This window comes from Amia ocellicauda, chromosome 7 (genome assembly GCF_036373705.1).
Source record: "Amia ocellicauda isolate fAmiCal2 chromosome 7, fAmiCal2.hap1, whole genome shotgun sequence".
Classification (NCBI taxonomy): domain Eukaryota; kingdom Metazoa; phylum Chordata; class Actinopteri; order Amiiformes; family Amiidae; genus Amia; species Amia ocellicauda.
The window spans coordinates 15,352,714-15,373,901 of NC_089856.1; the positions used below are offsets into that span (position 1 = coordinate 15,352,714).

General features: G+C 41.9%; 1 protein-coding gene across 1 annotated transcript; it reads left to right on the forward strand.

The window, feature by feature from the left end:
• The first annotated feature begins 4,752 nt into the window (after positions 1-4,752).
• Positions 4,753-19,620, forward strand: ppp1r12c (protein phosphatase 1, regulatory subunit 12C). Its single transcript, XM_066708686.1, has 21 exons — positions 4,753-5,123; positions 5,724-5,874; positions 6,337-6,467; positions 6,744-6,862; positions 7,684-7,843; positions 8,513-8,657; positions 8,749-8,823; positions 10,181-10,275; positions 10,405-10,520; positions 10,653-10,729; positions 10,977-11,122; positions 11,237-11,324; positions 14,335-14,391; positions 14,628-14,688; positions 14,794-14,927; positions 15,231-15,286; positions 16,030-16,087; positions 16,285-16,389; positions 16,530-16,580; positions 16,683-16,733; positions 16,843-19,620. The coding sequence occupies exons 1-21, from the start codon at positions 4,882-4,884 to the stop codon at positions 16,927-16,929; spliced, it is 2,205 nt and encodes a 734-aa protein (XP_066564783.1). The 5' UTR covers positions 4,753-4,881; the 3' UTR covers positions 16,930-19,620.
• Positions 19,621-21,188: the final 1,568 nt, after the last annotated feature.

The window sequence follows — 21,188 nt, forward strand, 5'->3', positions numbered from 1 at the left end:
AGGAGTCCCCCTCGATCCTGCACACTCCTACACTCAACACATCACCATGCTGACAAGCACCTGCAGATTCTTCCTGAGCAACATACACCAAATCCTACCCTTCCTCACCAACTACTCGACTGCTCGTCCAGTCACTGGTCCTCTCCTGCCTGGACAACTGCAACTCCCTCTGGCTGGCCTGCCTGGAACTACTACCCGCCTGCTCCAGCTCATCCAGAACTCTGCGGCACATACTACTCCACTGCTCTGCTCCCTCCACTGGCTCCTGAAACCGGCACGCATTCAGTTCAAGACATTGCATCAGCACCCCCCACTTCTCACTGGAGAAAACTCCGTTAGCTCCCCCCCCTCCTCCCCGTTGGGCCCTGATCAATGGTTGTGCCTGGTGCCCCCAAGACTCTAGCAGTGCCACTGAATACCGCTGTCTCGACCACACTGCACTGAGCTACTATCAGACCCTCGTCTCTCCATATATCCCAGGTGTTTATGTTTAAACTAATACTTTCCACTTTAATACTGTTGCAAGTTTTTCATTGTTACGATGTACATGCCAAAGATGGCGTGTTCATAGTGTTCTCTCAGTGCAATCTATGGTATATGCTGTCACCAGTGGTGACAGTGTGTCATTGCAGTCGGAAAATTGGACACAATTGACTTTAATCTAAAACACTTGTTCATTGCTGCCATGTTTCTTCATGTAGGAAATTTTCTTATAGAATATTTTTAGAGCACAGTCCAAATATACTGTATACCAAAGTACACATCAGCCAGTCAAATGAGTTGTCGCTGAAGTGTTTTCAGCATAATCCAACATTGTGGCCACACCATCTGACTTATGAGTTTTTGGAAATAGCCAAATCAAGTATTAACATAAGCGCACTATGTAGAAAAAGTTTCATAGCTTAACTCTTTACCATTCCTGATAAAACGATGTTTGAAAACTTTTTTTTTGGACTACATTAAAGATGGCTACCAAACCATGTGACATTACCATACTGGCCCTGGAGGCCTAATACAAATCCTTAGAACAACAATAGGTTTCCAGGCCATATTGGCCTTGGAAGCCTAATAATATTAATAATACAAATCCTCAGAACAGCAATAGGCTTCCAGGCCATACTGGCCCTGGAAACATAATAATAATAATAATAATAATAATAATAATAATAATAATAATAATAAAAATCCTCACAACAACAATAGGCTTCCAAGACATACTGGCCACAAAAACAAACAGAAACTAAAGACAGCTGCAGTACAGACCTGGCAGAGCATCACCAGGGAAGAAACCCAGCATCTGGTGATGTCTATGGCTTCCAGACTTCAGGCAGTCATTGACTGCAAAGGATTTGCAACTAAGTATTGAAACTCAGAAATTAATTTATGATTATGTTAGTTTGTCCAAATACTTTTGAGCCCATAAAATTGGGGGGACCACATATAAAAATGGGTGTAATTCCTACACTGTTCACCAAATTTGGATGTAACTACCCTCAAATTAAAATGAAGGCCTTAACTTAAAGAACATCTTGATTGATCCTTTGAAATCCAATGTGGTGGCATACAGAGACAAAATGATGACAATTATGTCCTTGTCCAAATATTTATGAACCTAACTGTATATATATACAAGACAAACATCAAGCATTTTAAGTGGTTTTCAGTTTCTATATTTGTAAGGATTGTCAGGAATGGTCTTCATGTAGATGTATTTAAAAAAAATTTTGCTTGATACTTTCTGATTAATATATTGCCTTCTGCTTCTTTGCAAACTGTTTAATTGTATTTGTGCGACCATTGCTACAATACTGTTAGAATGGAGCTGTTACGACCCCAAGTGGCTGATGTAAGAGGATAAGGGGAACGTAACATAAAACACACAAATGCAGTAGTGGGAGAGTGAGGGGAGTGCAAAAACCAAGTAAACTATATATATAAGAAGGGTTTAATTACAAAGGGGAGGGGAGTATATATAAGAATGTACAGTATTCCAAAACAGACATGATGATAATAATAATAATAATAATAATAATAATAATAATAATAATAATAATAATAATAATAAACAAATATACACAGAGGAAAACACCCTGGGCACTGTCGGCTAACACTGAAACAAAACAAAATCTATCTAAGCTAGTCTAGAAGGGAAATCCACTACCTGACTTGTATTTGTAGAACGACCCTAACTCTCTAGACTAAATAATCTAAACCTAACAACTAATACAAATGGGTGATCACCGCCCCTACCTAAATACCTAATGCCCTAGACAACATACATCCCTACGTGTAAATGTGTAAACCCATGGGTATCTCACCTATCTACCCATTTTCCCCTGAACAAAAATCAATAGCATTACAATGTGACGAAAACAAAACAGAGAAGAAACTGGGTAATTACACAAGGAAAATCACAATGAATCACAAAGGCATTTTTTCACAGGGCATCAACATGAAATGGCGTTGCGATCTATCGGTTATCGAAATGGAGGAATGACGGGGTATTTAAGCAGTTGTCAGAGACATCGGATTGGACAGGAGCACGGAAACAGCGGAGTTGAGTGACGGGGATGAGAACCAATCGCAGCCGGACACCTGCTTACATTAGGGATAGGGAGAACAGCAGAACACAGAGCACACCGCCAGTACGTACGCGCGCAAGGCACATAACTGGAGCCCTATTAAAATGTACCATGATACTTGTACCACTGGAGTTTGGAACAAGGTACGATGGTAATAGTTTTGAAGTACAATTGCATTGTATGATATACACTCACCTAAAGGATTATTAGGAACAATTGTTCAATTTCTCATTAATGCAATTATCTAACCAACCAATCACATGGCAGTTGCTTCAATGCATTTAGGGGTGTGGTCCTGGTCAAGACAATCTCCTGAACTCCAAACTGAATGTTTGAATGGGAAAGAAAGGTGATTTAAGCAATTTTGAGCATGGCATGGTTGTTGGTGCCAGACGGGCCGGTCTGAGTATTTCACAATCTGCTCAGTTACTGGGATTTTCACGCACAACCATTTCTAGGGTTTACAAAGAATGGTGTGAAAAGGGAAAAACATCCAGTATGCGGCAGTCCTGTGGGCGAAAATGCCTTGTTGATGCTAGAGGTCAGAGGAGAATGGGCCGACTGATTCAAGCTGATAGAAGAGCAACTTTGACTGAAATAACCACTCGTTACAACCGAGGTATGCAGCAAAGCATTTGTGAAGCCACAACACGTACAACCTTGAGGCGGATGGGCTACAACAGCAGAAGACCCCACCGGGTACCACTCATCTCCACTACAAATAGGAAAAAGAGGCTACAATTTGCACAAGCTCACCAAAATTGGACAGTTGAAGACTGGAAAAATGTTGCCTGGTCTGATGAGTCTCGATTTGTGTTGAGACATTCAGATGGTAGAGTCAGAATTTGGCGTAAACAGAATGAGAACATGGATCCATCATGCCTTGTTACCACTGTGCAGGCTGGTGGTGGTGGTGTAATGGTGTGGGGGATGTTTTCTTGGCACACTTTAGGCCCCTTAGTGCCAATTGGGCATTGTTTCTGACCATGTCCATCCCTTTATGACCACCATGTACCCATCCTCTGATGGCTACTTCCAGCAGGATAATGCACCATGTCACAAAGGTCGAATCATTTCAAATTGGTTTCTTGAACATGACAATGAGTTCACGGTACTAAACTGGCCCCCACAGTCACCAGATCTCAACCCAATAGAGCATCTTTGGGATGTGGTGGAACGGGAGCTTCGTGCCCTGGATGTGCATCCCACAAATCTCCATCAACTGCAAGATGCTATCCTATCAATATGGGCCAACATTTCTAAAGAATGCTTTCAGCACCTTGTTGAATCAGTGCCACGTAGAATTAAGGCAGTTCTGAAGGCGAAAGGGGGTCAAACACAGTATTAGTATGGTGTTCCTAATAATCCTTTAGGTGAGTATATATATATACATATATATATATATATATATATATATATATATATATATATATATATATATATATAAAATATATATTAAAATCAAGAAAAGTCTTTAGGAAGTAGATATTAAAAACAGTAATAACAGAAAAAAATTTTATTGCAGCAGAAAAGAAGTTTGGAAAGAGTATTGAAATAAAGCATGCAGTCAGAGTGGAGTCTGTTTAGTATGTTTTAACTTCATTTAAAAAATGCATTTAGATGCTGTTTTTACAGGCAGTGCTTCTCAAACCTGGTTATGCGGGGTGGGGGGCACTATCCTGCTGGGTTTTGTTCCAACTGAGCTCTGGTACCTCATTGAAGCCTTAAATGATCTAATAGCCTAATTATCATTATTTCACTTTTTTTAAATGGTTTCACTTACAAACATGTGGTAGAATAACTGAACCTGAAATCTGAAATGACGAAACTATAATTGGACACATAGTTCAATTTAATAAGTGAGGTTCCCGTGACTAGGGTTCTGGACCCTGTGCTTGAGTGTCTGCTTTCCTCACAACAGTCAGTCTTCTCTTAATACGTATACAACACTCAGCCCTGGCCGCTGCTACAGCACGCTATTCTTCGAACTTGTCGCCATGTTTATTCACCAAACTTTTTACATTTTTATTATTCACTAAACTGTGATTTCAATCCCGTCACCAGCGGATGTACTTCCGACTCACCGAGGAGTTATTAGTGGTGGATAAAACAACACGCCCAAACATTGGCGAAACCGGAAACATACACACAGAGGGTGGGGGGGGGAAGGGAAGGTGTGTCTGTCTCACTGACTGTGTTACACATACAGATAGGGAGAATATACAGGAAGAGAAATTCACAGCAACAGAGGAAGAGAAAGAGAGGGGAGGAAAGGGGAAGAGAGGAGCTGTGCTTAGTGATGGCGGACGCGGCCAAAGTGAAACGCCGCGAGCAGCTGAAACGCTGGGCTGGCTCGAGTACAGACCGCGAGCCTCCCGTGCCGCGTCAGAGGCGGAAGGCTGGAACAAGCGAGTCCGGGGATGCGCAGGCCTTGGGGCCCACTGTCGGAGAAGATGGGTCGCCAGCGGAGGATAGCGGAAAGGCGGCGACCGGGCAGAGAGAGGGGCACGGGGAGGCGGAGAGAGCCGTCCGCAGGAGGAAGTGAGTGAAACTGATCGTGCAGCAATTCATAGTGATATTGGCGACTCTAAGTGGAGTTTGCAGTTTTCCCTTCCGCTGTAAACTTGGGAGAGAAAGAAAATGAAGGGGTTAACACAGTATATACACACTGACCGACAGACTGGACACTACAGTACAGTAGCATTGACGGACTGGCCACTACAGTACAGTAACAAAGACGGGATGGACGCTACAGCAAAACTGACAGACCTTTACAGTACAGTAACACTGATGGACTGGACACTACAGTCAGACAGAGTGACGGAATGGACACGACTCTACAGTAACGCTGACAGACTGGACACTACAGTACAGTAAGACTGACGGAATGGACACTACAGTGCAGTTACACTATACTGTGACTGTGTGTCTGTACTATACTATGGTGTGGATCTGCACTGCACTGTGTGTGTCTACTGTTAATGTATTGTCCTCTCGGATTCAGAAAAGCTTTAGTGGCAGTTTACATCAGTATTGACAAAGCTTTGACACTTTTTCTCTTCCTCTCTCTCACTCCATCTGTCTCTCTCTCTTTCCCTCCTTCCCCCCCTTTATCTCTACCTATCTTGCTCATTCGATCAGGGTGCGTTTTGAGAGAGCCGCAGAGTTCCTGGCTGCCTGTGCCTGTGGGGACACAGAGGAGGCCCAGGAGATGCTGAGGGAGGAGGGGGAGGGGGAGGGGAGCGGACTGGTCAACAGCGCCAATGCGGACGGAATCACTGCTCTGCACCAGGTAGGATACCAACTGGACTACCTGTTTCCCATCAACCCCCAGTGTGGGATGCTGTGCATGGGGCTGCTTGATATACTGTAGTTATGTTTGTAGGTTTTGGCATTTTTTATAATGCTATTGAGTAGATTACAATTTCAAACAAACACATACACTACACTACCCAGTACCCCTTGTACTGGGTCCCACTATTGAGGCCACTGCTGGGTAGTGTAGTGTCTGTCTGTCTGTAGGCTTGTTTGGTTTGTATTAACCTTCTATAGTGACCAGTGACCCCCTTATATTAGAAAGGGCACAGACTCCAACTCCCAATAGCCCTGTCAGTTTTACTCAATTAGAGGGGCTTCTAGGTAGTGTACTTAGCTTGTGTGTTGTTTTTGTGTGCATTGTAGTTAATGCCATACTCTCTTTTAACTCCTCCCTCTCTCCATCACTCCTCTCTCTCCCCCTCCCCCTGCCCCTCAGGCCTGCATCGATGAGAGCATGGAAATGGTTGACTTTCTATTGGCTCACGGTGCAAATGTAAACCAAGCAGACAACGAGGGCTGGACTGCACTGCATGTCGCTGCCTCCTGTGGCCACCTGGAGATTGCAGAGTGAGCTGCTGGACTACAGCTCCCAGCAAACCCCCTCACTGCCTGCTGAGCCAGGGCATGCTGGGAGAAGTCATGTATTTTTTCATATTACTGTTATATGTATACGCCCCTTTAAGGGTTTAATTAAGCATTACATTGCCCAGCGGAAACTGTTCAGGAGGGCTATGTGAGAGCATGCTGGGAGGTGTAGTTTTGCTTGAAGGATAGGATTCATACATTCTCCTCATTAGTTAAGGTTTATTTATTTTCTAACACCCTCTCCACTCCCTCTGTCAGTTTCCTGTTGCAGAACGGTGCCAGTCTGGCTGCAGTGAACTGTGATGGAGATGTGCCAGTGGACATTGCAGAGGACGAGGCCACAGAGACACTGCTGACTGAGACCACACGCAGACAGGGTACCTCGACATACATGCTGTACCCCACAGTACTGACATAAACACAGTACAATAATGACATACACAGTTTCAATTTTGTATTTGAAAAAATTCAAATTGTATCCTGTTTGACAACTAGTAATTGACTGTATTGGTAAATGCTTTTAATTTAATAGATGCTTAGATGTCTTCACAAAATAAACAAACTCAAATGTACTAATGAATTTCACTAGCTTACATCATCATAGAGAAAAATACTAAAGATTAATAATAAGTTATAAGTTATAGTTCAAACTACTCCATGGTAGAGTGAAAATGGTATGACTATGGAAAATGAAAAGAAAGTGTGTAGCTGGTAAACCCTCTTGATTTTTTTTTTTCTTCGACTACGTATGAAAAAAGTATTTGATTTAAGTCTGAACTTTACTGTAGTGGACAGCACTATGCAATTATCAGGTGTAAGATGCATTGTGAAATTGTGAATGGGATCACACAACTTTATGCACTAATCTGTGTTATGCATTAAAACTATGTGCATTTAACCAAAGCATGTTTCCATTTAAAACAATGCATTTTAAAATGGGGCCGGCTATTTGCTGTGCAATAAATCGGAGTATGCCATTATCTGATATGCAATTACAAATCGACTGTACTAGTAATTGTGAAACAGGATACAATGCATAGTTTTCCAAAATCTATTTTTTTTTTTATTATTTGAAAATGTGTTGCAGGTCTGCACATACACAGTACAGTACAGACACAAAGTACACTGTCTTAGTGCAGTGTTAATGTACTGTAGTGTCCAGGTAGTCGATTACTATATATTGTATGAACTCTCTCAGGGCTGGATGTGGAGTCTGTGAAGAGGCGGGAGGAGGAGGAGATGATGAGAGACGCCCAGTGCTGGCTGAAGGATGGCATGCCAACGGACTTGCGCCACCCCAAAAATGGAGCCACACCCCTTCATGTGGCTGCCGCCAAAGGATACCTAGAAGTCATGAGGTCAGATGGTTTTCTAATTGTTGCTCTATAAGATGCTTCCCTGAGAGGCGCTTCTGCAGGGTGGGGTCAATGCCAGAGATTTTGATGATCTCCAATTAAAGTCAAGGATTGGATATTGAATTTGAATTTAAAAAATCTTCAGCACACACAATCTGAATTTTAATTTGAATGACTGGAAATATAATTGAAGTCAATGGAATTCCACCCATTTTAACACACGGGTGCTTTTCCGATTTTTGGCAGAAACTTGGCGTTAATATCCTAGTCATCCAAGGAGCACACATCCAGTGAGGAAAAAGCCAAACTCCTGCTCTCCTTTATTACCACTTCTATGACTGCCAAACTCCTGCTCTCCTTTATGAAGTAGCAGGAGGCCCTTCTGGCCTGGACTGTATGTGAGCATCGTGGGGCATTCCTGCACTTTTTTTTGTTCTGCCACTCATATGTGCTCAGCCTGTGAACCAATCCCTGTCAGTGGGGGAGGAAGAGAGTGTGTTAGTGCACAGTGTATATAAATAGACCCTTGATCTCAAAGTTTATTATTGATCATTTACACAGCAAGGATCAATTATTATTACCCCCGATCCTTTCTGAGTTAGTATATCAGTCACACAGTCAGTCATTTTCTCTATAAATTATTTGAATCCTCCTCCTTCAATCTCCCTCCAGGGCTCTGTGTGATTGTGGGGTGGACCTCTCTGTGGGGGACAGTGATGGCTGGACGCCCCTCCACGCGGCGGCACACTGGGGACAGATGGACGCCTGCAGACTGCTGGCTGAGAGGCACTGCGACATGGAGGCACAGAGCCACTCGGTGAGATGGAGGTGGAAAGAAGTGACAGACTGCCTTCAATTTGTAGTATTGTAGTGATATAGGTCTATAACTCCAACTCCTTCCCTCTCAGGGTCAGACTCCATTCGACGTGGCTGATGAGAGTGTGGAGTCTCTGTTGGAGGAGCTGGCACAGAAACAGGCCCAGGTGTGTGTGTGTGTGTGTGGGTGGGTGCTAGTGTGTGTGTGTGGATTCTCTGTTGGAAGAGCTGGCATAGAAACAGGCCCAGCTGTAGTGGTAGAGTAAAAGGTATCGGAGTGGACCCAATCAGAATCAATCAACTTAGTTAAAGATCCACCCCTTTTTCCATTTCAAACTATTTAATCAATTATTTAAAAAATGTTATAGAGCATCTTTTTAATTGAATAAACTTCCGCAGGTGCCGACTTTTTGAAATGACACGGTAGAAACACATCTATTCACATGACACCCCAGATTACACCACATCTCCACAATCAAAGATCTACACAAATTCATTGATTTGTTTTGTTACTGCTGTTTCCAGAATATTGCAGCAAAGATTAATTTCCCACTTGCTGACATTTTGGAATTGCAAGTTATTTTTATGTATTTTTTACTGTAATTGTCACGTCACATGAACTGTTTTGTATTTTGGTCTGAAACTACCAAGAACCGGCTCACAGACATTGCTACCCGACAAGTCTGTTCTTCTTATTATTATTTATTGGCAGATGCCCTTAGCCAGGGTGGCTTACAAAATATAAGTGCAATACAAAGTATGTTCTGATTGGCCATTACTTAAAATGGAATAATAAAATAACCTAAACCCAATTTTCACAGGAGACTACTGAGTATCCAGCACAATTTATCAGACACAGTCTCACAGATATTATGTGAGATTGTGTTCTTCATTGTGCAGGTGCCACTTGTATGTAAATTGTTTAGTTAATAAGCTGTCTTACTTATTCTCCATCCTATCATTAGTTCAGACAAAGAAAACAAACGGAAATATTTTGAAGACATTTATTAATAATTGTAAATATTTAAAATTGAGAAACATGGGATTGAAAAAGTGGCAGAGAGCTGCTCCGCCCCGCTCTGGCTCCACCATACCCTTGCTCAGGTGTCTGTGTGTGTATATGGAGTCTCAGCTAGAGGAGCTGGGACAGAAAACGGGTCCAGATCTGCATGGATGTGTGTGTATGGTGTATGTGTCTCTGAGTCACAGGGTTTTCAGAGTTTAATGTGGCGAGTGTGTGTTAGTGTTTTTGTGTGATTGTTAATGGGTCTGTGTGTTCATTGTTTAAAGTGTCAAGTGTGTGGGTGCGTCAGTTGGAATATTAGTGAGTTAATTGATGTGTCTTAAAGGGATGTGCTAACTGGTATTTTAATGAATTACTTGGTGTGATAATTAGTATTTAGTTTAATTGCTCTTAATTGGTATGTTAATTGCTCGATCATTTTGTTAATTTTTGTATTCATTGCATGTGACTGTTAATTGTTTTGATTGGTTTATTAATTGCTGTCAATTGGTGTGTCTCAGTGGAGGACGCAGCACCAGTCAGTGAGCGAGAGGCAGCAGAGTGTTTCAGAATCCAGCGCAGAGTCTCCAGCCAGCACCACTAGCAAGAACAGACGGTACCTCACTGACACACTAAGTCTATTGTTCACTGACTTCCTGCAGTTTACATACAGAAACTGTGCAACAGATTTATTTATAGTATTAACTCTCTCTCTCACACACACATCCTGTTTCACCCCCCCCAGCTCGTCTGTGTGCAGGATGAGCAGCCGTGAGAAGATGAGTGTGCAGGACCAGTCGAAGGAGAGGGGAGCACCGGGGGGGCTGGAGCTGAGGGAGGAGGAGAGGGAGAGCAGCCCAGGTACTATGCACACCTCCCTCTGTCTCTCACACCATCACTATATTGGTCACTCTTTCAGTGTAATGTTAATGTACAGGAGTGTATCAGTCAGTCAGTGTGTCCGTCCAAATGAACTCTCTCTCCCCCTCTCAGAGAGCTCTGTGGTGTCCAGTCCAGATAGTGAGAGTGTGTCCACCCTGAGCCCCACCGACCCCCTCACTGTCGCCAAGGTAACCCCACCTCTCTCTCCTTCTATCTATGTCTCTGTATCTCTCTTGCTTAGTTCAGCTCTAGGTGCTTTACTGGTATGCCATACACAATGTGTGTCCAAAGTGTTACATAAGGAGATACAACTAATCAATAATTATATCATATGGAGGAATGGAAATGATAAACAAAAGAATGATAAAAACATTTAAACAAAACATTCTCTTTGATAATTACCTCTGCTTTACCTTTCTTTCTCTAACCCCACAGGCCCAGGAGCAGCGGGAAAGGGAGGAGCGTGAGAGAGAGGAGAGGGAGAGAGAGAGGGAGAGCAGGACAGCCCGCGTGCAGCCCACCCCCCAGCGCAGGGATACACCCCCTGAGAGCCCTGCGGACAGACAGACAGACAGACGCAAGTGAGAGAGGAAGAGAGAAGGACAGGGAGATGGTGAAGAGGGAGAGAGATATTACCCAGTACTGTTCTGTAATACTGTTTTCACCGTCGTTGTTGTTCTCTACCCCTGTCTCAGGTACCAGGCCCCAGTGAGAGACGAGGAGTCGGAGTCTCAGAGGAGGGCACGCTCCCGACTCATGAGACAGTCCCGCAGGTCAACACAGGTACACAACTGCACACAACACACACTGACACTGTACCACACAACACTACTCACACTGTAACGTATGCTCTGACTCGGTAACACATGCACCGACACTATACATGACGCACTGTAATACACAACACGACACACACTGTAACACACAACACCGCATACTGTAAAACACGATTCCCACAGGTCATTTGCAGGTTCACTGACTCTGATACACTCACTGACTGACACTCATGGGTGTCAAATCATGGACAGAAATACGTATTTCCGTCCTGGTGAGATTTCTGTTGGCTTGAATTGCTACATGGGTAATTTTTGTTTTGCAGTTTTAATTTTTTTAACACTTGTCAGCTGTCAGCAGAATGCCATCAAATAGACTTCTATAACATTTGACTCTCCCAGAATGTTCTGAAGATCGCACGAGCCTCTGTGGAAAGGGAATGTGTCATCATTCACTCTTGAAGCCTCAAGACCACAAAGTTTACAAGTGTTTACTCGGTCAAATGCACATTTTGGAACAACAACAAAAGTCAGGGGCTATGGTTAATTAATACCGCCATTACTTTCACTTCTTGTATGAAATTATGCAAATAATATATATAATATACCATTTGGCAGTGAACTAGAAGAGAGAAAAGTTCAGTCTTGTGGCCCATATAAACCCCAGATTTTTAAAATTTGTAACATTTTGATTTTAATTTGCTTAGGGTTTCAGGACTTGTTCTGATGTATCATCTTTTGCTCTGAATGGTGCATGAGAGACATTAATTCACATGATATTACATCAGTGAGATATATTAACACTAGAACTGCAGAGATTTCATACTACATAAAACAACTTGGATATGAAAATTAATCCAACGTTTTGTTTTTCAACTTAATATTTTTACGAATATTGCACATTTTCACAGCAGAAACCACTGCATATGTTTTGCAATTAAACATGAAAAATCTAATAAACTTTAAACCACTGTAGTAATAGGTATGCACATGCACATCTTAGCAGACTTCTAAAAATATGAAAATCATAAATCAAAAATATAGCATGCAGCATGAAAGCACATTGAAATGGCTCCGTTTGTCTATTACAGCTACATACAATCACTGCAGAAAATATGCATTTTCACAGACCTCAGCATGTCTGTTTGTGTTGCATTTAGCAACGTGGCATTGTCTTTATTCTGTTTGCCAGTGGGCAGCACTGGTTGAGGGGCATCTTCTCAGTATACTCCTGTATACTGAATTGTAGTGCCAACAGCAGTCTAATAAATGCTAATACCAGCCATCCTGTTGCCAGCCCTACACCTTATACATTTTATTACAGCCCAGATTGTCGGCTATATTATATTAAATCTAGCCTACCGCATAAACGACAGCTGAAACACTGTATATATATTGAATTCATATATTTAGTAAAACATAACAGACATGCAGGAGAAATTCACTTCAGCAAAGATATTTACATTTGAATTTGTAAAAGCAAATTCAGCAAATAAAAGTAGTGGTGCTAGTGTTAATGAATGTCCAATTTAAAAGCCAGCTATTGATAATATAATTTGTAGGCTATCAGTTTTCCCTCCAGGAATTTCATATTGTCCGAAAGGCAGAAGCAGGCAGGCAGCATTACTACACACTACTACCATACTAGCTGGAAATTCTTTTTTCCTGTACAATTCAAATCCACTGTTTATTGTTGTTCACTTTCTATGTAAATTTGTGATACTTTTAAATTTCTGGTTTAATTATTTTCAGATTTGTTCAGTATTTCCCCCTAAAACAGACTTTTATCTTCAGGATTATTCTGCTTGTTTGTGAAGTGCATAAACAATGTAACAAAATGCTAACCTTAAAGTTAATTATGACTGAAACCAAATGTATTAGTCTGCCTGGGGACTGGGCGTTGTATCGATTTAAATATGATAACTATGATTACTTTCAAATAATTAATAAATATATATTTTTACACAATTCAATTGTCTAAACATTTTAAACTTTTAAAATTAAAATTTTACCTTTTGAGGTTTTTTATTTGCAAATCTTGTTTTATGATTTTTTTTTTATTTCTGTGTGGCTGAAATAGGCTTCACAGATCCTAACACAGTAAAAACAACAAAAACAATAAAAAAAACATTGGATTTAATTGGGTGATAGAGACCAAGTACATATGTCAACTGTAAACTTGTAGTTTTTTGGCATTTTCCCATGAAAATGTTTTTCCAGCTTCACAGTAATGTTACTAGACAGTTTAAATAACGGACACGACTCCCTGGGTAATGTGACTGCCAAGCCTCTATACTGGTCTTTAGGGGAAAGTATTTTCATTTAACTTCAAAATCAGTGAAGGCAGTGAGCACGTCAACAAGCAGTACCAGACAAACAAGTTCAGAGCTCACCTCTAAAGGATCCACAACAAAAACTAAAACAATACCACAGAGGAATATTACGAGTGAAGTAGAGAAGGGTGCTAAAATTGGAAATGGTGACAAAATTATCTTAATATAGCCAAAAGGTCCACCACCCATCTGGCTCTCTGTTAAAAAAGCCTGCAAAGAAAAGCACCTTATATTCAAGGGCACAGAAGACCATACCAAGGCAGACTTTTTAATTGATAGTTGGGTGAAAAGGCCTACATCTCAGAATAGTGTTGGCAAAGAAACTGCAGTCAAAATACTTCATACTGAACTGCAAAAACTGGAGTGAATGTACGCTGTATTTGGACATCAATAGTTCGTAGTTAATTTTTTTTCTCTTAGTGACAAATTAGTGTTTGTACTGTTACAATTCTGTTTTACAGGAAAACAATATGTGTTCTACTTCAGAGCATTATTAAAAATACAGTATGTAATGACAGTGTTTAGCAAGTTGTACCAAATATTTTCAGTCCTGGAAATGTAGAGGTGCTAACGCCCATGCACACTGATTGATTGATACTCAGTGGGTATCTCTGTGCTTGTGATTGGCTGCCCTGCAAGATGGCGGGGTAGGAGTAATGGGTAATTCTGTGTTGTGATTGGATGCAGGGGGTGACGCTCACTGACCTGAAGGAAGCCGAGAAAACTGTGAACAAGACGACACAGGTGAGGAGAGGAGAGGAGGAGGGGAGAGAAATGGAGTGAGAGAGGGGCAAAGGGTATAGGTGGAAGAAATGAGAGAGGAGAGTTAATACCTTCTGAACTTTGAGACAGATGTGTATTACTATTAGTATGTGTGGGATTGTTTGTAATGGGGAAATTGAATGCTAGTTATTGTCGTTGAGTGATTGTATGTAGTTATATTGTACTATGAATAGTGATTGTTTTCTCTCTCTCTCTAGGAATCTCAGCGCAGTGTACAGACAGTCAGTCCAGTCGTCACCATCACCCCTGCAGAGAGAGGTGAGAAGAGAGAGAGCGAGAGGAATCAATATCAATATTGGCATTGATTATGCAGTGTATTAATACAGTGTGTTCTGTCCCCCTCTCTCTCTCTGTCTATCCCAGATGTGGACCCGGCCGCAGACGTCTCTCTGCAGGATGGGGAGAGGGAGAGAGGAATCAGGCTTGGCGTGAAGGAGAGGAGGAGGGGGAGGAAGGAGAGGCGGTCAACCGGGCTGATCCATGGCATGCTGGGAGAGGTGGGCTTGTGCATCTGTGTGTGGTTGTGTTATTGGGGTCTAGCAGCCTGTTTTTGTGTTATTGTGTAGTTGTGTGTGGTTGTGCAATTGTTGTGTAGCATTGCATTTTAGCACTTTGTGGTTGTGTGGTGTTCTGTAACCATATTTAGTTGCGTATAGCTGCGATCATGAGTTTAATTGTTGCTGTGTGTGAGTGTATTTAATGGTCTATATGTTGTGAAATGCTTTGTGTGTTTCAGAATGAGGACAGTTACGGTGTTGTGTAATGGTGTGTGTTGTGTAACGCTGTGTCTGTGTTGTTAGAACGAGGACAGTGATGGTGTGGACGACAGCCTCTCAGACAGCTCCAACCCTGCCAGGTAACACAACTACACAACTCTTACTGTACAACAAAGCACTCTCAATGCACCTCCTCCTCCTGTCTCTCTCTCTGTGTCGGTCTTTTCTCTTCCCTCTCTCTCTCTCTCTCTCTCTCTCTCTCTCTCTCTCTCTCTCTCTCTGTGTTTGTCTTTCATCTGTCTCTTTCTCTCCTCTGTGTGTCCTCTCTGTGTGTGTCTGCAAATTGAAATTCAAATTGGCTTTATTGGAATGTTGAGAGTGATCCAGTGTTGCCAAAACATTTAAGCAACATAGATTTTATATAATCATAGAATATTAATAACAAAACTCACCAATACAATGATACAGTGACTCTCTGTGCTCAAGGTGCTTTATTGCCTTTATTTAATGATGTGTTGCCAATAGACCAATAGAAATGGGAATAATAATATAGGGGACAGTGTTAAATTAAAAAGGTCAGATATACAAATATATAATATAGCTAACAGAACCATCGAGAAACAGGAATGGAAAATGAATATTCAAATTTACAAATGGAAGGCCCTTCTGTCTGTGGCAGGTAGCTGTATAGTGGGCCGCTAGTTGGGCTGTGTGAAGCGCAGGAGACACCTGCTGATTGGCTCACAGTACTTTCCCTTGGTCAGGGAGTATTCTGTGCAGGGCAGGAGAAAGTGAATCCGTCTGTCTCTGTGTGTGTGTGTCCCTGTTCCTCTCTATGCTTCTGTGCATCTCTGACTTTGTGTCTCTCTACCCCAACTCACAGTGAGTCTGCGGCTCCAGGTGACCAGAACAGCAGAGCATCCTCCCCCGACTACAAAATGGTACAGTCCAAACCTTTCATTCTCCTCTCAATCCCTTCTCCTCCTCATTCCTCTTTATATGTCACTACCGCTATTATTATTTTTATTATTAATTTGTGGTGTGCTAGTGAGCTGCAGTTCCCCAGTCTGCCTGAACAGATAAGGGGCACTATTGCCACATGCACTGTTATGATCATTGATCTCCCTCTCGCTCTCAGTTGTACAGGGCAGTATTAACAGAGAATGAGAGGCTCAGGGAGCAACTGCAGGAGGCTGAGTTACTGCTGAACCAGAATAAAGTGGAGCTGGAAAGACAAAGACAGGTACTGCACTGCTTGTCTGTACTGTGTGTGTGTGTGTGTGTGTGTGTGTGTGTGTGTGAGAGAGAGAGAGAGAGAGGGAGGGAGGGAGGGAGGGAGGGAGGGAGCAAGTGATGCAGTGCACTGACAGCTGTGTGTTTCAGAGTCATGAGAGGAGCACAGAGAGACCAGCCCTTCTGGAGCTGGAGAGATTTGTGAGTCAATTTTGTTATTATTAATTCTGTCTCCTCTTTATCTTGCTCCTCCACTCCCCCCCCCCCCCCACCTCTGTGTAACTGTGTACCTGTGTATTTCAGGAGAAGAGAGCCTTGGAGAGGAGAGCCATAGAGCTGGAGGATGAGCTCAAGGTAGCCTTATTATTATTTTAGTCTGTGTCACTGTACTGTAGTGTCCGGTGAGTGTGTCTATATTAACCCTGTTCCTCCCTCCCTCCCTCCCTGCCTCTCTCTCGGTCAGGTTCTCTCTGACCTCAGGGCCGACAATCAGCGACTGAAAGATGAGAACGCAGCTCTGATCAGGGTCATCAGCAAGCTTTCCAAATAGAGGGAGAGAGGAATAACACATTCCCCCTCTTTTTCTCTCTCTCTCTCTCTCTCTCTCTCTCCTGTTATCAGGGTAATGCAAAACAATATACAGGATTAAAAAAAAAACTACAAATCCCATGATTGCCATTGGGCTCAATTGTAAGGCATGGTGGGATTTGAAGTTTGTATATTTGCCAATTGTCTGTTTTGTTTTTTGTACTTGTCTTTTTCTAATGCTGCATCTCTGTATTGCTTACCTATATAAAAGAATTGCTGGGGGGGGATTCCATTTCGCCATCATCCATCCTTTCAAAGCCAGTGTCAGGGGCATGTTGGGATATGTAGTTTTTAATTTTCTTTTGCCAATGAGAGTACTGTACTTGAAGTTATACAAAGACTACATTTCCATTCATCCCCCCTGCCAAACCCCCATCACCCCACCCTCCCACCCAGCCTGTGCTGTGTACCTGTGGCAAGGAACTCTGGGAATTTAGTTCATTATTCTCACCAGTGGTGGTTCTGGTTCAGATAGCACTGCCTGTATTCTACTACATCTCCCATGAGCCTCTTACCTGTCAGTCTTATGGTGGAGTATGCTGGGAAGTGTTTTTTGTTTTAGTTGCCAATTTTGAGGAAGATGATGATGTATTTTAAACCTAATTTTTATTATTATTTTAGTACTGTAAACTCATTTTGTGTTTTTGTGCAAATGTATTTAAAATAGTTTTTTTTTTCTTATTTGTTTTGCTTGGTTTTGTTTATTTATATATATATATATATATATATATATATATATATATATATATATATAATGTGTGAATCCTGCCAGTCAGTTTTGTCAAGAGAAAGCGACAAGAATAGAAGCTACAAATATATATATATATTATTATTATTATTATTATTATTGTTATTTGGTTTTAATTGGTAGGATTTTTTCATTGTCTTCACTTGTTGCCATGGCAGCAGTGCCCTTAAATGTGGGTCAGACCAGAATGTGGGGAGAGGGAAAGAAAAAAAAGAGAGACAGGGAGGGAGGGAAAGGAGGTTAATGGACCAAATTCCTTGAGAACTGTGAATTTTTATTTTTGTCTCCAAGATGATTTAACCACTGGACTGGACTGTGTGTACTGGGCTGTATGTTTGTACTGTATTGTAGTGGAAAGCACTGCACTATAGTGGACTGGACTGTAGAGTACAATCCACCACACTGTATTGGAATGTACTGGACTGAAGTGTAACAGACTGGACTGGTCTCTTGGGCTCTCTCTCTCTCTGGGTGTGTCTCTCTAGGAATGTTTGTACTGTATATAGAGGCTGGGGAGGGCTGTTTACTGTGCACAGATTGTAAAGTCTTTTGTTACAGGCATCTTGCTTCATCCTTCTCCTCCAGTACTGAGAGAGAGGGAAAGAGCAAGAAAACTGAATCCTAATGTAATTCAATGTGAGGGGGGAGTGTTTTTCCTTTTTTTTTTTTTTTTTTTTTTTTTTTTTTTTTTTTTGATACCTCCAACTACCACTAGAATCATCTGCTGTTACCAGCCTGTGGTGAGGCATGCTGCGAGCCATAGTTCTGAAGACGGTGCCTTCTCTTGATGCTTCACAACCACAGCAAAGAACCACTGCTCTCATCAGCCCCCCAGGTCTGTGCTCTTGCTGCAGGACATGCTGGGATGTGTAGTTTGTTTGGAAATGGATTATGCAGATACGCAATGACAACCTGGAGTGGGTGGGTGGGTTTTGTATACTGTGCACTGCAGTTCCCATGAGTCCCCGTTCTTGGCCTCATCACTGGGGCATGCTGCAATATGTTTGCATTTGTAATACTTGGAAGTCTTAGAAATGCCACATAGCAGCAGCAGGAGAGTGAAGATGTTTATTTTTATAATGCAACTGATGGATGGATGGATGGATGGAATGAATGACTGACTACTGTTTACAGCCGAGGCCTTAATGTGGTGGGGAGAGCAGTTTTATATGTGGGCACAGGTGGTTACATAAACTCACAGGTGCTCGTGGGACCTGTAGTCCAGTTCAGTGTTATTGTAAGCCAGTGGGGTTTTGAGTGTGTATGCGTCTGTGTGTGTATATATGTATGTGTGTGTATGTGTGAGTATATATATATATATATATATATATATATATATATATATATATATATATATATATATATATATATATATATATATATATAATGACTTGTACTTAATGGGGCAATTTATCACTGTATTACTATAATTACTATAATTTGTTTCTGTATTGCCATTCTGTTTGTTCAGCTTCCCAGCCCAGACCCTCAGAACTTGAAGCATGTTCGAGGGGCTGTGGTTCCTATAGCAACAGCAGCAATTCTGATAGTGCAGTGCAGTACAACACAATATAATACAGAGCAGTACAGCAGGACAAAGCCTCACAACACAAGTACTTCACAATACAACACATGAGTATAGTGTAGTACAACACAGAATAATACAATACTACACACTTGTCAAGTCTAGTGTGCTAATGTTAGTCAGCATTTCAGTACTCTGTGCATCTACACAGCATCTACACACACACACGCACTGCACGGTTTCTCTCAGTGCAGTTAATGTAGTGTACTGCACTGTCTGTCTATTCCTCTCTCTCTCTCTTGTTTTGTAACGAGTGGCTTCCCTGCATTTTTGTTCTTTAAGCACAAAGAAATCAATTAAAATAACTATTTAAAATAAAACTGAAACCTGATAGTTTATTACACTACTGCACTATAATACATTAACAGACAATATCTACACTACAGCACTATATTGCATTATAATATAGACAATTTCTAACTTTCTAATTTATAACTTGTATTTATTGACATTTATGAACAGATTCATTAATTAATAATACATTTTAGATTTAATTTTACAAAAACAAAACGTATCTAAAACATAACAGTATACTACAGCATAAAAAACATTACACAAAATGTATACTTCAACATTATCCCACAGGACTCCCAACCACAAATTCAGTCATAGAGGCAAAAATAAATAAAAAATAAACACATACAACCCCCTTCCCACCCAACCCTTTTTTCACATATGCTTGCTCTCTAAGACACCATTTAACACTTCTTTTAAAATGTTGTTCTGTTGAAATCATTTTGATTTCTTTAAGTAATTATTCCAGACTGCAGCAACAATGTTTTGAAAAGTATTTTTCCCTACCATATTTCTAAACCTTGTGGTTGTTAGGTTGGCCAAACTAGCCCTCATATTTTGGTCATGTACATCTTGGATAAAATTTAAATACCCAGAAAAGTAGACAACCTAAATTATAAATTATTTTAAAAACAATGATAAGATTTAATTCGGAGACCCTTTGTTGAACCCTAAGCCCTGTTCATATGTATCCATTCATTTATGGATCAGTGGTTCAGTCCCCCAGTAACCCCAGTAAAATTATTCAGGCTGCTAACCCAGCATCACTCACAGCCTCGAAGCTGATAAAGCTCTCCTCCGATTGGCCAAAGTCCTTATGGCTTCACAGCAAAACATGACTGGACAATTTTTTACCCTGCACACAGCTTTCCAGCCACTTCGCTGTGCCTGCCCCTTAGGCATGTTGAACCAGACACCACTCATCTCCCACTTTGGAATGTACTCTGTTTGAATGCTTCGCCCCTGGAACGGAAGCTGCAACTGCACCAGCTGCTCCTGGTACTCGCTCAGTTCAGCATCCCCCTCTCTCTGCTCCGTTCACCCCGTTCTTTATCCTGGCACTACAGTGTAGGCCTTTACCATCACCTGGTCATTGCAGGTGCCCCTGGTGTTCCTCCCCACTGATGAGAAGAACATTCAGCCAAAGGAGCTGTAGCTGGGCTGCGCACACCAGCTCTATGTAGCCTTCCTCTCACGGCCTTTTTAATAATGCTATGCTGCTCTGGCTTACTTTTGCACTCTTCTTCCTCATGTCCCATCGGCACAGTGCAGGTCTTTTCCGGCAGAGTCTCGCTATTCTCGCCTGATTATTGCAGGCACCCCTGCTCCTATGGATGAATCTTTCTCTTGTCAGCCAGGAGCTGTGGCTGGGCCCTGCATACTGGCTCTGCATAGCCTTCCTCTCATCGGGCCTCCTCACTGCCATGCTGTTCCTCTGAGTTGGTGATGCTCGTCACCTCAGTAGCTGCCTGTAGCGGGTGTTCATTACTGCCATCCCACTGTTCTTGGGACTGTCTCACCGGCTCGGTCTCTGCCTCAGCAGAAGTTCATCACTTCCACCCCGCAACTGCTGGGGCTCACTCACCAGCTCAGT